Source organism: Argiope bruennichi, chromosome 7 (genome assembly GCF_947563725.1).
Source record: "Argiope bruennichi chromosome 7, qqArgBrue1.1, whole genome shotgun sequence".
Taxonomy (NCBI): domain Eukaryota; kingdom Metazoa; phylum Arthropoda; class Arachnida; order Araneae; family Araneidae; genus Argiope; species Argiope bruennichi.
In genome coordinates, this window is record NC_079157.1 from 104,992,001 (window position 1) to 105,007,413 (window position 15,413).

Genomic DNA, 15,413 nt, shown 5'->3' on the forward strand with positions numbered 1-15,413 from the left:
CAGCATTCAACTGTACAATGCTTCATGAACTATAAGATATAGTATGTCACCAAAAATTAATAAAAAATAGTTTGGAAAACATACAATAATATTTTATTATTTGTAATTTTATTTTCAAGCAAAGCTTTTATACTTTGGACATTGGTTATAAAATAAGATTAACTTCCTGAAACAAGATGGCAAACATAAATTCACACTGAAGAAAGTGAATACTTTAGCAATATCAATGCTTTGGAAATTATAAGTTCTTTACAAAATATGCTCATTTATAAATATATTTTTAGTTTTTTAAATTACCAGTCTAATTATTTAGTCTTTCGTTTTCTTATCTGAATCTGGTATCATAAACATGTGAGAGGTGTTCATTAAAAACACTATTAGTAATAAAATATCTGGGCTGTTATGGTGGATTTTTTTGGAAAAACTAGACTTAGATGTATTTTTTCAAGCAATTACATTGTTATTTCATAATCATATAAAGATGATAAAATAATTATTCAATATATTTTACTAGTTTCTTTTAGTACAGTTACAGTTTAAAAGAATAAGCATTATAAAGTACACTACTCTTCCATAAGGACGTCATACTGTTTTTGTTTTTGAAGGATATTACTTTTGTTATTATAGATTATTAATATTGCAATACACTCTTTCAAAAAAATTACATGGGTTTTAATTCAATGAAATATGAAACAAAAAAAAATAATCACAGAACAAAATACAGCTACCTTTTTAATTTCGCAAATGTATTAACAATTTTTTAAATTCTTCTTCGACAGGCATGTCGCATAGGCATAAGCTGCAAATGTTATCTTAACAGTCAAGTATGTTGTGAATGAGACACCATTTAAATTGACTCAGTAGATGGGTATATGAATCTTTTGTATTGTTTAGCAAAATATATATTACACCTAAATGGCAACTGAAAAAGATATTTTGAACTCTGCTGGTAATTTAGATTTTAATGAGTACATGGTAAACATTAACAAAGGAGATGCAATCATGATCCATCATCTAGTTATTCCAAAAAACTACAACATAGTACAAAAAAACTATCTTTTAGTTTCACGGACTTGCACTCAAGAAGACCCATGTTCTTTATAACAAAGAAAAAAAAAAAAACTTAAAAATATGGATTAAAAGCACCCTTTCTGAAATTTAAAATGTAAGATATGGAACAATTCTTTGAAAACTAATAAGGTTACAGAGTCAGAGAAATTCACAGCAATATCCTCACCTCACTTTTAAGAATTTCAGGAAGAAGCTTCCCTATTTTAATTCTAAACTAAAGTGAGGGAAAATGTCATAGATGATACATAGTTTGCTCAGAAACAGTCATAAAAATGAGTAAACAGCAGATATTCCATTTTTCTAAGATATACAACATGGGACTTTGCATACACGTTTCAAGGAATATCATACACTGTCACCTTTTGAAATATTATTCCCTTTTCACCTGTTTATGCTGATTTTTTCTGTAATTGAAATAAATTTTGCAATTGTTTGAATATTTTTGTACCATATATATATATATATATATATATATATTGAAGTAGATGAAAAATCTTATTATTCTAAAATTTATCACATTATCATTATATTTCCCTTACAAATAGTATAAAGTTTTAAAATTAATTCTAATCACTACTTGAATTCTTCTTACATAACATACCAAAAATTGGAATGCAAGTTTAAGTTAATTTTTTTACAAAATTAACTTAGCAGTTGGAACTGCCTATCCCCAAAAGACAGGACATCAAGTTAATATCTTAAGAGAGTGGTTCAATGACTGCGATACTCATCATGAAAGCGTTAATATATCACAATATTTTAATAACAAATATTTATTTTTCTTAATATATAACGTTAAACCGAGTTTTTATAAATTAAAACACTTATTAACTGCAAACTACTCCATATAAAAAGTTTACAGCTAGACAACAACAAATCAAGTAAACACCTAATTCTCTGATATTCAAAAAATCATTTAGTGAAGTTGTTTTTGAAAGTATATATTGTGAATTTAAATTGATTATGATACAGAAAATTTAGATATTATGACTATTTACTATTAGTATTAATGATAATAAAGATCAAAAGACTAAATTTCTTTTGTACTTTAAATCTTTAAATTTAGAGAATTGGGGGGGGGGGGGCAGTTTTGAAATAGAAAGGAACATACACACATACAAAAAAAATTGGGTAATTATAATTATACAAATTAACATATTAGATGTATAAATAAATAAATAATAAATGCTACTAAAATAAATATTTCATTTACATATTATGAAAACATTTATTAAAAACATATATTGTTTTTAGGTACAAAAATACAGAAGCAACTCTTTTGTTGCATGATAAAAATAAATGCATACATCAGAATTTAACAGATTTAATGAATCTGGATTTAAAAATTAAAAAAAAAATCATTAAGTTGAATATAAATATAGGAATATGATAAAAGAAATACATTAAAAAAATGCTGCTTTGAATATCATCACAGTTTAAATCATGAACACACTTGCTATATATATATAAATTTTTTTATACTAATTAGCTATGCTATGAAATTAAGCTTGGAAGGGAATCATTTAGATGATTTGCAATTATTTAGTTTCAAAAAGATTTCAATAATACGATATAAGACTATATTTCGAACATAAATATGATATATCTCATTCATATTTTATTAAATTCTTTTTTTTTCTTCTTCAATATAGGAACAAAATATCACATACTACAATCAGTATTTAATTACAGTTGAAAAAAAATCTTTGGTGCCCTTTTCAAAATAAAAACATACATATAGACAACATATACATATAGACAAACATTGCAAAAATATTTTCAAAACTTTAAAAAAAAAAAAGTATTTATGAAATATATTATACTGATGCGACAAACCTTACAATATTACAATAAAAAAATACTGTAAAAGATCATACTTAAGTTTCTTTTTTTCTGATACAGTTGACAGAAGAGATATATTAATTTTATACCAATAAAATATAAGAAGTTGCTTTCAATACTTTCATGGTTTTCTTATAATTAGAATGTATATAAATGCCAGCAGATTACAATAACAAATACAAAATTAATGAAAGCATCAACATAACAAAATCAAAATAACAGTGTAATACTTTAACAAGAATATCTTTAATACTATTTTGATACAATTTTATGCACATAATAAATCTCCGACATTTTAAATTGCTTAAAACAAAAAAATATTAAAGTTTGGCACTCTCTATTTAATGTATTTCTGCATCCCTAAATCAAACTTGCTTTTATTATCACAATCATATAAGTATATAGCATTTTTATTAGAATGAGTTTTACTAACTCTCATTCACACAATATTAAAAAAAAAAAAAAAAAAAATTGAAATTTCTGATTTAAAAAAAATCTGTGATAGTTTTTAAATTTTAGAACAAATAATCACAGAAACACACCATATTACAGGAAACAATCAATTGCCTCACATAAAATCATATGAAAACAAGAATGACATTTTTAGTAAGCTGCAAATGCACATATAGTGGTGCAGTGACAGTTAGCAAGATGGGTATAGATGAAACTCTATGTAAAAAACTTTAGTACATTTATTCACATTTTAAAGAAATGCATGGTTAAAAAAAATAAAACCATGTTCAAGATGCCCTTTACACTAGTAAATAACTAAGGATAAGTTGATGATTGATGACAAGAAACTAAAAATATATATTATGCCCTGGGTACCACTTTTCTTTGGTATGCTAATGTTCAGATCTTATTTTATTTTAATTAAATATTTGCACAGAAACAGCTTAATTAATCTAAAAGGCAGATTATAATCAAACTACTCCTTTATTTTTTAAATCTTATAAATGAAAATTTCTTTTTAAAAACTTCCATGACAGTATAAAAAAAAGGGCACATTAAGTTTTCCTTCTTAAAAATATGAAAATATCATTCCCCAAAATTTTGCTCTATTGCATATTTATATTAACATATAATTATAAAAGATGCCTTTCAGAAGGAAAAAAATGTGGAATGTAGTTGTCTTTCTTCAAACAACAGAAATATAGCAACAGTTTAATAATAATTAATACTTTATAAATAATGCATAACTGCTTATAGTTATGCATGATATCTTACATTAAACCACTTTTAGTTTTTACATTTTCAAGTACCAGGAGTTATCAAGTTCAGCATGATACAACTTTCTCTTTGGACAGAAATGTTAGCTACCAAAAACATAACACACACAAAAAAAAAACTGATATATCAAGACATTTTTAAAAATTACAATATCTCTTGAATAATAAATTATAAAGTTTTAAAGCTGATTTCATATTTCATCTTATAGATCACTGTTTCAGCAGAATAAAAAAAAAAGTAATTGTTAAGAAGAGTTATCATCAATAAATTCTTTAAATTAGAGTTTTTTATTTTCCTAAAAAAATTCTATGTTATTTTTTTAATTATAAATATTATATATATAAAATATTTTTCAGGATTCAAGTGTATATAAGAAATAAGTCTCATTGTAAAATTATTATTATTTATATTAAACATGAAAAAAGCTCTCATTAATATAAAATACCTTTAAAGCTACATTTCAAATTTGGTATTTTACACTATTTTAGTAGTTTTAATAGAAGATTTTGATAGCTCTTTCTAAAATTATTTTCAAGATATCACCTTGAATGAAGGCACAAATTAAAGAGCTCTCCACAAAATTAAATGAAATGTATCTTGATTTCAGAGAGTTGCTTTTGTCAATGCAGTTCAATATTTTAATATTAAACATATCATTTTATATTAGGGACTGAGCAAGCTAATATTTTTATGAACAGAATTAAAAGTAAATCTATCAAAATCATAATCAGCTTTCTAATGCTTCCATATAAGGTTTAAAAATATATCCTGTGTAAAAGCAGGGCAGTCCAATACAACACAAATATAACTTTTGGAAAATAAAAACAAATAAGAAGAAAAACATAAAATGCAAACACAAGAAATAACTGCAGTGAACAGTGGACTCTTAACATAGAAGAAATTTCAAAAGTTAAAAATTCACAATTAAACAAAATAGTCAGTTTTGCATGGAATGATTAATTTTATTTAGAAATTAAATATAGATGTTTTTTAGATAATGTCAAAATCAAATAATATATTTTTTTTAATTTATAGCATGCAACTTAACATTTAATAATAAGGGTCTTTCAAGAAAAAGGAATTTCATTATTAGTACAGATGCACAGATGAAGAAAAAGATGTTTATGTAAAAGTTTTTTTTTTTCAAAAAATTATAATATATAGTTGCAAAGCAGTTCCATCTGATTTTCATTATGAATATCAGAATAAATTAGACAATTAGTTGCAAGTTAATAAATTTGAAAATAAATCGATAATTAGAAATCTACAATTTTTGCGAAAGCAATTTTTAGAACTGCTTTTGTCTAATCTAGGAAAAACTTTTTAAAAAACCCACATTTTGCTTTATTTCTCTTCACAGAGCACCCAAAGTCAGAAAAACTGAAAAAATAACATATTTTGTTTCACTTTTTTCCACTTAGCACTTAAAGCTCATAAAAACTGAAATAATACATTTTGCTTCACTTCTTTTTCCACAGCACCCAAAGCTCACAAAAACTGAAAAACATTTTGTCTACTTCTTTCAGCACAGCACCAAAAGCTCACAAAAACTGAAATAATACTACATTTCGCTTTACTTCTTTCTGCAAAGCATCCAAAGTTCACTTCGTTGCAAGGGGAAAACTTAGAATAGTCATATTAGATCATAAATGAAATAATGAAAGCAATAAAACCTTTGCCATAAATTTTTCTTGATTTCAACTTCCTGACCACTACCTTATATCCAGATAATAATTATTCATATTTCTTCCATAAAAACAATGCATCAAATGTCTGAGACTTTTGAGATTTCATTTCTGATGTCATAAATAATATTTTTATAAAAATCTTCGCACAAAATTATTCCCAAAAAATATCTATTTTTTTACTATAATATTATCGTTGATAAATAGTAATTTTCCTCATTGATTTTTCGATCATTTAATACTACTTGAAAATTTGTACTTGTAAACTAAGTAATATTTTAAAAATAATTCATTTCAAAGTTACATTCAATATAATATGCCCCTTATTTAAAAGAAAATTGAATTTTAAAAAATAGCTTAAGGACAAAAATAGTTAACAATATTGCTGAAGATAAGAAATAAAACAGAATTATATTCAAGAGGAAGAACTGATAGAATTCTAATAGGTCTGACATACCAATTAAAAAAAATTCCTGTTCCCTATTTCTGTCAATAAAAAAAATTTTTTTTTTTTTTAAATGCTTAAGCAAAATTAAAAATATGATTTTGTCAAAATACAGAAAATTTTTTTCTTCATCTTTCTGTATTGTAAATATGAACACACAATTTGTCTTATTATTATTTTTTTTTTCTATCAAGAATCCACTGTTGAACAAAATGGCACACAAAAAAGCTTAAAGTAAAAAAAAAATATCAAAAGCTCTTATTTTGATAAATGCTAGTTTTAAACATGGTACTTCTTCAAAGTTCTCTCAGGGTAAATAACATAGTGTTGCACGAAAAATATCAGATCAAAACAAATAGATATTGCTCCTAATCCGAATTTGGTAAAATTACCAAAGATCACAAACCACTGATCTAGAAGGAAAAGATAATAAATACTGTGGGAAAAGGGTAAATGACAAAACAACAAAGAAAATTAAATAATATGAGTCTAAAAAATCAAAAAGGGTGAAAAATAAAGTAAAAAGTGTTTTAATGGAATATAGACAATCTTATATGCAGTGAAAGCTTTTTATAATTTTCTTATAAATGATGCAATTACCAGTAAAATTCATAATATAATATTATATATCATGAAGCCATTTATAACTGTAAGATTAAAGCTATAAAATAATCTAAAAGCATCTTATCAAATGAAAATTCTGGTTGACAGATATGAGAGAAAGTTTTCCTTTTTGACATATCTAGCAAAAAAAGATATGTTACTTTACACTGCTCATGAGATCATTACTCACTCATGAGCTATACATATTCTACTTTGATCTTCAAATAAGAAATCTAACCATCGTATTTACAAGTAAACATTTATCTAGATAAGGGAGTAAATTTATTGGCAAAGTGATAGGAGCAGCACAAAAATTTTGTACATTATGAGACATCAGTATGTCATATTTTAGCAGAAAAATTAAATTTTACTCACCAAAATTAGCAGAAACAATGAACATCTGTCCAATACTGAATAAACCTCCAATAAAATCCAATAAAACTGTTCCAATACTCCATCCAACAGTTGATTTTCGTTTATAGTTGTAAACAACCTTAAAAGGAAATAAAAATATAAATTGATAAATTTCATGTGAATATGAGATACAAAACATACAAGATAAATTTCCAAGAAAATTACTATAGCTTTCCATAGCAAACATAAAAAATCAAATGATACACGGCCTTTTTACCTGTTAGTAAATCTGAGACAGGATAGGATTAAAATTTTGAAACTAATACATCCATAGAAACAATATTTTTCATCAGTTCAGTTTTCCATTTCAGTTGAAATTAATCCATACTTACAAATTAAAATTCAGATTTAATTTACAAATACATTAACATTCTATCAATTCATCAAGATGTTATAGTAACAAAATTTAACAGTACAATATTGAAATTAAAGGATACTTCAAGGCTATTTTTAAATTATGCCAATATTAAATTAAAATGAGAAAAACTTCTGTTAACAAACTCTTTGTATCCTGTACCAGCACTATCGACTTAAATTTTATATTTTGCCATTAATTTTATCATTAATAAGATGTTAACTTCATGTCCATCATATCTCTATTAATTGGCTATTTCTTTCTGGATCACATCTGTTATTTTGCATCACTATATATCAACTGTGAAAGTTCTATCATTTCATTAATAAAATATATACAGTCTTATGATTCAAATGAGTAGTTAATTTCTTGATGTAAGTTATCTTAGACATTTTTTAAATTGCTTGAATAGACAGAATTAGATTTCCTAATTCACTCTTATTTTTTATTACACTCTTATTTGAATTCCTAATTCAAATAAGAATGTAAAATCAATAGAAACTTCCTTTCCTGCAATAATCCAAGGTATATAATATTAAAAGAAAAAAAATCCTTAATAAAATGGTAAAGTTAGTAGTTAAATGACATAAAACCTGCTGATTATCTTAAGTGCTGATTTTAGAAACAAATACTTACATTAAAATACTTTTAATCAAGTATTAAAAAATGCAATTCAGTTAAAGGGAAAGATATGAAACAGATATCATGAATATCTCTAACTATATTAACAAGACAACAACAACTGTTCTTTCAACCTTTAGTTTAAAGCAAATTTATATGCATAGGTAGATCATATGAGCATTTCTCCCAAAATAACAAGAAAATATTGGCAGATAACTTATACTACATAGCCACAATCAGTTAAAATTTAAGGAATAAATATAAATAATTATTAAACTAAAAAAAATCCATAAATTTAATCAAAGAAAAGTTATTTTGCTGATCATTTGGTGAAAATAGGCTGTAAACAATCAGCGATAATAATTCACAAAAGAAATTTAAAGAATTAGCCTAGATTATTTTAATTGGCCTAATTAATTTATTAGCCTAGCAATATTTTAATTAAACAACCAAATATTACTGATCAATTTTTTTATGGAAAAAAATGATGAAAAAGATACTATATTGCAGAATTTTCATCGAAATATTTTCTTTTATCAAAAGTCTTCTATCAGGCATCAGTGTAAAAATAATAGAATTTTCAGCTTTTAATAAGGGAATATTTAAAATAATTCTCATGAGCCAACAGCATATGTCATGCAGTTGTCTCAATACATTTTTAAAATGTTATATTGTCAAATGTCTTAAAAAGTTGAGTGCATTTGAAACACACAAATATGAAATTTGTAATCAATTAAATTTTCTTCACTACTCAACTTTTAAAAGGATACAAATAATCCAATCAAATTAGAAAAATACTCTCATAGAAAAAAAAAAAACAGTATATGGAGGGTTTTTTTTTTTTTTTTTTTTAATGGACAAAAATTCTGATTTCTAATTACATTTTTACTATTTTTCAATATTGCTAAAATAAATGCTGACTTACTTGTGGAATATATTTAGTGAGTGTTACACCAAGTTTCACATATGAGAAAAAATATAAAAAGGTCAGCCATGGTGTGTATTTGTTTACATGTAGAGATGTAAGCAACAGGAATACACCAGCAGTTGACCATACCAGAGCTAATACTGCAACTGTAGATTTAGCGATTACTTGATCACCACGCTGAAATGCAACAATATTTCAATATATAAAAATTTATGAGCCTTTTTAACCATAAATAAAATTATAAAGGAGGTTCAATAAATATAGAGCCAAACAGTAAAAACTTTTTTATATCTCAAAAATATTTATTCAAACTGTTCAAACAATTACCTAAAAAGAGAAAAATGTTTTCTATTGTCACCCCTCGCCCCGATAATTACCACTAAATCATTTCATTTGGATCAGAATCAGATCCTTATCAAATCAAAAGTTTTCAACACATCAAACATCATAAAATCAAGGAATAGGGATATTTGGAAACCCCCTGGCTCAATTGGCTGTAAGTACACAATTATAGTCAGAAAAAAAACAAGAAAAAACTAATTCTGTGTAAAATTCACAAGAAATTTTGAATTGATTGATAAAACTTGATAAAATAATTATAACTTTTTTACTATTCTATCTCTATTCTTTAAGCTTGCATAACTTCTTGTTCCAAATATGCCCAAAATATAATAAATTAATTTGGATAATGTGGCCATATGACAATTATCTGCATGTGTCAACCGATTACCTAACATACTGTCTTTCATTCTTGAGTGAATTATTTTTTTTAAGCCTCTCACATTCTATTAGCATTTTATGATATATTGATGTCTTGTGTCCATAAATAATATTTAAAAAATATATTCTAACATAACTATATAAAATTTTACTTATTAAAAAATACAACAATTTAAGTATACTATATAAGGAATTCCTGTAACTCATCAATTAACTTCATTTAACAAAATTCTTGCATAAAAAAATACATAAAAATACTTAATATAAAAAAATATTCACAAAGCCTTTAATATATTACTACTGATAAAGTTACAGAACTCACTACAGTTGTAATGTATCACTTTCAATTCACAAAAGGGAACAAATGACAGCATAATAAATACTAGGTGATTTCTTAAATTTATCCTTTTAATTTATTGATACTAAAATGATATAATTTTAGAAAATGCATTTGAGAGACAAATGCATTTTAAGAATTTCTTGATTAGAACAATTTAAAGATAATGGGAAAAAAAACTTGTGTCTTTATTTCTTATTAATCTTTAAGAATTTACCTTTACTGGCTGATATTTTTAGCGAAAGTGTTTAGGATTTATATATATACATATATAGTTCAACTTATATTCCAGGAAAAATAATGACCATTGAAATCTAGAATATTTTCAATTACTAAGATAATAAATAAAATTGTTAAGCCATTGATTGCCTACATCAAAAATAAATCAAAACTGGTGAAATATAAGTTACAAAAAAACCCTGAAATGATGTTTGATTGAATATTGATCTAAAAAAAAAAAAATTCAACAGCTGCAATAATTGAAGTTTTTAAAAAAAATAATTTCACAAACATTTCTTAAAAATATAATATACAATTAATTCATTTATATTTCTTACCTTCCCCATATTTCCTTTTCTGTAAATTTCATTTCAAATTTTATACTAGTTTTTATTCTATCTGCACCACATATCTATATATTCTTTATATAATAAATCTTTTCTTAGGATGATTCGAACAATTTTAAATATCAAATGAAAAAATTATAGCTAACAGGGTCAAAAATAATACATAAATTTATCTTCATTATAATAAGATAAGAAGCACGATGTTTTGGTAAGTCCAATACTCAAAATAATGCCTATATTATGTATATAGATGAAAAATAAAAACTTTTGTACTTATTTAGCAAATTTACAAGCAACATTTTGGATTATTTCTACATATTTAATTAATTTTAATAAAGAAGAATAAATATTTACCTCATAAATAAAACACTGGGCAATAGTAACAGCAGTAATAAAAGTAGCATGAACAGAAAATCCCACATCATTGTCTTCTACAGGGATTACACCAGTAGGATGTGCAGTATGATACTCCAACTACAACAAAAAATATTGTCAACAAACATAAAATTGTCAAAACTAACAATTAGCAAAATTAGTAAATAAAATAACAAGTTATTGATTTATGTCATTATAATGTGAATATATTTTCACAATTTTATTTACTCACACTTTTATAAATGCATTTAATTTATTGCATCAACTACAAATACTTTCGAGATCACAAAGTTCCCATACAGAGAAATATATAAATTAATTAGATTTCTTTTAAGCAAAGCTACAGAATATCTACAAGAATGTCTGAATTCTATCTTTTTTTTAAAAAATTTATAGCTACTTTATTTTTTATTATATCGAAAAAGCAAACATTTTGCATTGTTTACCATAAAAATATGGATCCAAACGTCTTTTTTATTTAATATTTCCATTATGAAATGTTCACTATATAATACAGGAGAAACACTTCCAGATTCATTTGTTAAATTTTTTATGTAAATAGCTTAAATAAGAATTAAGGCAAAATTGCAAGCATTTTCTCTTCATGCAAAAAGACTTATTTACAGCATTCATTTAGGGAGAAATCAGGAATAAAAACTAAACATGAAATCTAGTTTTAGGTAATTTACATGTAAGGCAATACATACCTTTACTTCTTGAATATAACGAAGACCTATGTTGAAAACAGAGTAGGCAATAAACCCAGTCAAATTTAGTCCCAAAAAATCAAAATTCAGACCTACAACACTAAAAATAAAGCAGAGTGAATAAATGTTGAAAACTAAACTTAAAAATTAAAATATTGAACTAAATTTTAAGATCTATATGTAAGTTGAATTAAACTACAGATAAATGTGATACAATGGTCAATTAAAATTTTAATTTAAATAAAACAAATTTATAAATAAAATTTCATTTACTTAAATATGTTACAGATCTAATAAATATGATATGTGGGACACCTTTTCTTCCTTCAAATTATTATTATTTCTGTTCCTAATTATTATTACTTAATTACTCGAAAAAATAAACAAGTCACGAAACAATTCTGCATATACATCAAATCAGAAGAAATGAGAATTAAAAAGTTCCTACTTCAAAAACGAACATAAAACTTCTTTCTATTACAATTTCCTTCTTCCTAAGACAGTTCCAAATATATCCATTCATAAATACATATTTTTTTACACAAATAAATCCGACAAACAATGGATAAAGGAAATATTTCTTCTGATCCTTTTGTTCAAAAGCAACAACATATTAATTCCAAATTTTTAATACCTTTCTTTTTATTTTAAGGATCTTTCTTTTAACTTTAAATCATTTGCTCTTCAAAAAATGTCACTTATTGTGACAGAAAGATGTAAGTTTAAAAGGAGGAAATAGAATTTTGTCATTATGATCTTAAAAAAAAAAAATTTATGCGATAAAAATTGTTAAAAGACTTACAAAAGAATTATAAGTTATTATTTGAATAAATTGTAAGTTATTGTTTTTATAGCTATAATTTAATTTTTTTTAAATGAAATCACTTTGAATACAATAGAAGATCTTTCTTCAGTACACAAAAATATGAAGAAATTCTTCAAGATTCAAGAAATTCTTGAAAATGCACTAATACTTTTATAAAAGCTTATAAGTATACTTCATAGATAAATATTATACTACTATACTATACAATAGATACTATACTATACTTAAATATAATATAAAACATATAGTCTAAGAGAGGCATATTTATAATATAAGTGGCTCATCTCATAAATGAGCAGCACCCATGGTTGATACTGGTGAAATTTTTTGCAAGCAAAAATTATTACCTTCTTTTTCAGTTTCTGAATAATTGACTTCAGACTTTGATAATGTGTAAGAGGCGGGGACTAAGTTTCTTCATTGCTATTTACAATGTAAAATAACTTTGCACCTAATCCAACAAGTTAAGCTTCACAAGATACTGGATCAGGAAGATTTTCTTTATAATGAGCCAATATAATTTCAGATGTCAGAATTATTTACACTTTTCAAATACATTGTTGGATTTTTCAGACTATGTTTATGGACCATTTTTGTTTAGAAGGTTGTTTGGGGAGACAAACAAATCTGTTATGAATTTAGAATAATAGTTCAGTAAGGTCTAAAAATGATTTAAGCTGTGACATTTTCTGGAATTTAGATATTTCGAATTGACTCTAGTTTTTCTTAGGTGATAAGAATATCACTTTCATCAATTATATGCACAGATGATAATATTATTACATAACAGATATTACACAATGTACTTACCTCTTTCTACGGTAGTTTTCAATTACTTGTGGGTAAAAAGAAACTGACCAGCAAATAAAATATATCCAACCAACAATAGTGCTCATCACAACCCATCCATATGATTTATAGACACCTACTCTTACAAATGCATCTTTTGTACTAAAAATTTTTAAAAAAAATTATGTTTTGATTAAAAAAATAATTTGCACGAAAATAAAAACAGTATTTCTAATAAGAACATATTTATTTTTATATACATATAAGAAAGCTTCCATCTCTATTTAATGATTATCAATTCATGTCATTTGCTCAATATACTCCATTTACAAGATGTATAAAATTTAAGAATTTATGACATACACTGAAAAGGAACAGCAAAAGTAAGGCAACAAGCACAATTACATCCATCATGTGAATTAATACCATTCAGTATTTGAATGCCATATATTAGATAATATTTCAGAAAATACTATCTAAGAAAATGCAAAAGATATTTTTTAAAAATTATGTTACAATAGTAACAAATGGAATCAAATACCAAGATCATCTTTATACATAACATAGATTAAGTACATAAATTAATTCTATATTACAGTGAAATATAGATTTGATTTATTACTGTACTGATCAATGAATGCTTTGTGTGAAAATATATCATTAGAGGTATAAATAAGCATGCATGAAGGAGCACCTGCATACAATTAGAAAATAAAGGCAAAAGTTGAAATTGTATAATTACAAGAATATGCATATGATAAAAAATAATCAATGAATCAATATATGTTAGTAAAATATTTAAGATATCGTACAGCATTAAATGAACAGGTTAAATATATTTATTTTAATTATAAAAATTCAAATAAAGTCTGAAAAAAACATCAACAATAAAAATAAACTAAAAATTCAGACTAGCAGATGGATCAATTTTCAGAATTTGGTCTTCCCAAAAGATAAAAACACCACAAAATTTTTTCTCAATTACATGATTAGATAATTGAAAAAGAAAAAAACATAATCAATATATTATTTACAATTTCTTCAAAGACTACTTTCTTTTTCTAAATATGTTACAATTAATAAAAAAAATATTTGTTTGATCCATGACACATTTTAATGAAACTTTATCATGAATCATGGATGGATACAAATTTTAATTTAATTTAATTTCTTTAAATTTTAACTTCCAATAACATACTTAGAACACTATAGAAGTGGTTATAAATAAATAAATAAAGGAAATAATTATATTAGATCCCCATAAATTTCACAATCATAAAAGAAAAAGCACAGCTTGTTTATTATAATAATCATTTCAATTATAAAAATATTTTAAAATTTTTATAATTAAGCATTTATTTACAATATTCATATTTTCTTGTGCAGTGAAATACAACATACTGATAAATTTAGAATAAAACTCGAAACAACAAAATTTAATAATTAAAAAAAAGTTTATATATATATATATATATATATATATATATATATATATATATATATATATATATATAATAAACAAGAGATGATTACTCAAGATTAATGAATGTACTGAAAATAAGTATTTGCAATCTCTTAATTTTATTAAAACTTTTGCTTTGTGTTGCCTCTACCACTTTTTTTTTTTTTTTCCCTATCATTTTAAATCGAATTTTCTTATATGCATGAATACAATAATAAGAACAACTGATTAAAAAAAAGATTAATTGGGATTTTTTTCCTACAAATTTATTTAGAATTTCAAAGTAAGGAAAAAAAAAGAATTATAGAAGATTACTAGTAAAAAGACAGATTTTGGATCTTTTCCCAAATGTTGGGTTTACACAACCTTTACTGCTTTCCCATTTTCAAATATCATTTCTGTCTTTTTTTTTTTTTTTTTTTTTTCTTTCTTGCAAA

The 15,413-nt window shown here is 24.4% G+C and overlaps 1 protein-coding gene across 3 annotated transcripts in view; it reads right to left on the reverse strand.

Moving 5' to 3' along the window:
* LOC129975846 (cystinosin-like) overlaps nucleotides 1-15,413 on the reverse strand; it is a 33,470-nt gene that overhangs the window by 2,498 nt on the left and 15,559 nt on the right. For 2 of the 3 annotated variants that reach the window (XM_056089094.1, XM_056089093.1), the window contains exons 5-9: nucleotides 13,536-13,676; nucleotides 11,900-11,999; nucleotides 11,172-11,291; nucleotides 9,192-9,371; nucleotides 7,252-7,369 (exon numbers count right to left, since the gene is read on the reverse strand). In XM_056089094.1, the coding sequence (XP_055945069.1) occupies nucleotides 7,252-7,369; nucleotides 9,192-9,371; nucleotides 11,172-11,291; nucleotides 11,900-11,999; nucleotides 13,536-13,676 (659 nt within the window). Of the gene's footprint in view, nucleotides 1-6,532; nucleotides 6,687-7,251; nucleotides 7,370-9,191; nucleotides 9,372-11,171; nucleotides 11,292-11,899; nucleotides 12,000-13,535; nucleotides 13,677-15,413 lie in introns of those variants that run through there. The other variant, XM_056089095.1, reaches the window with a different exon arrangement.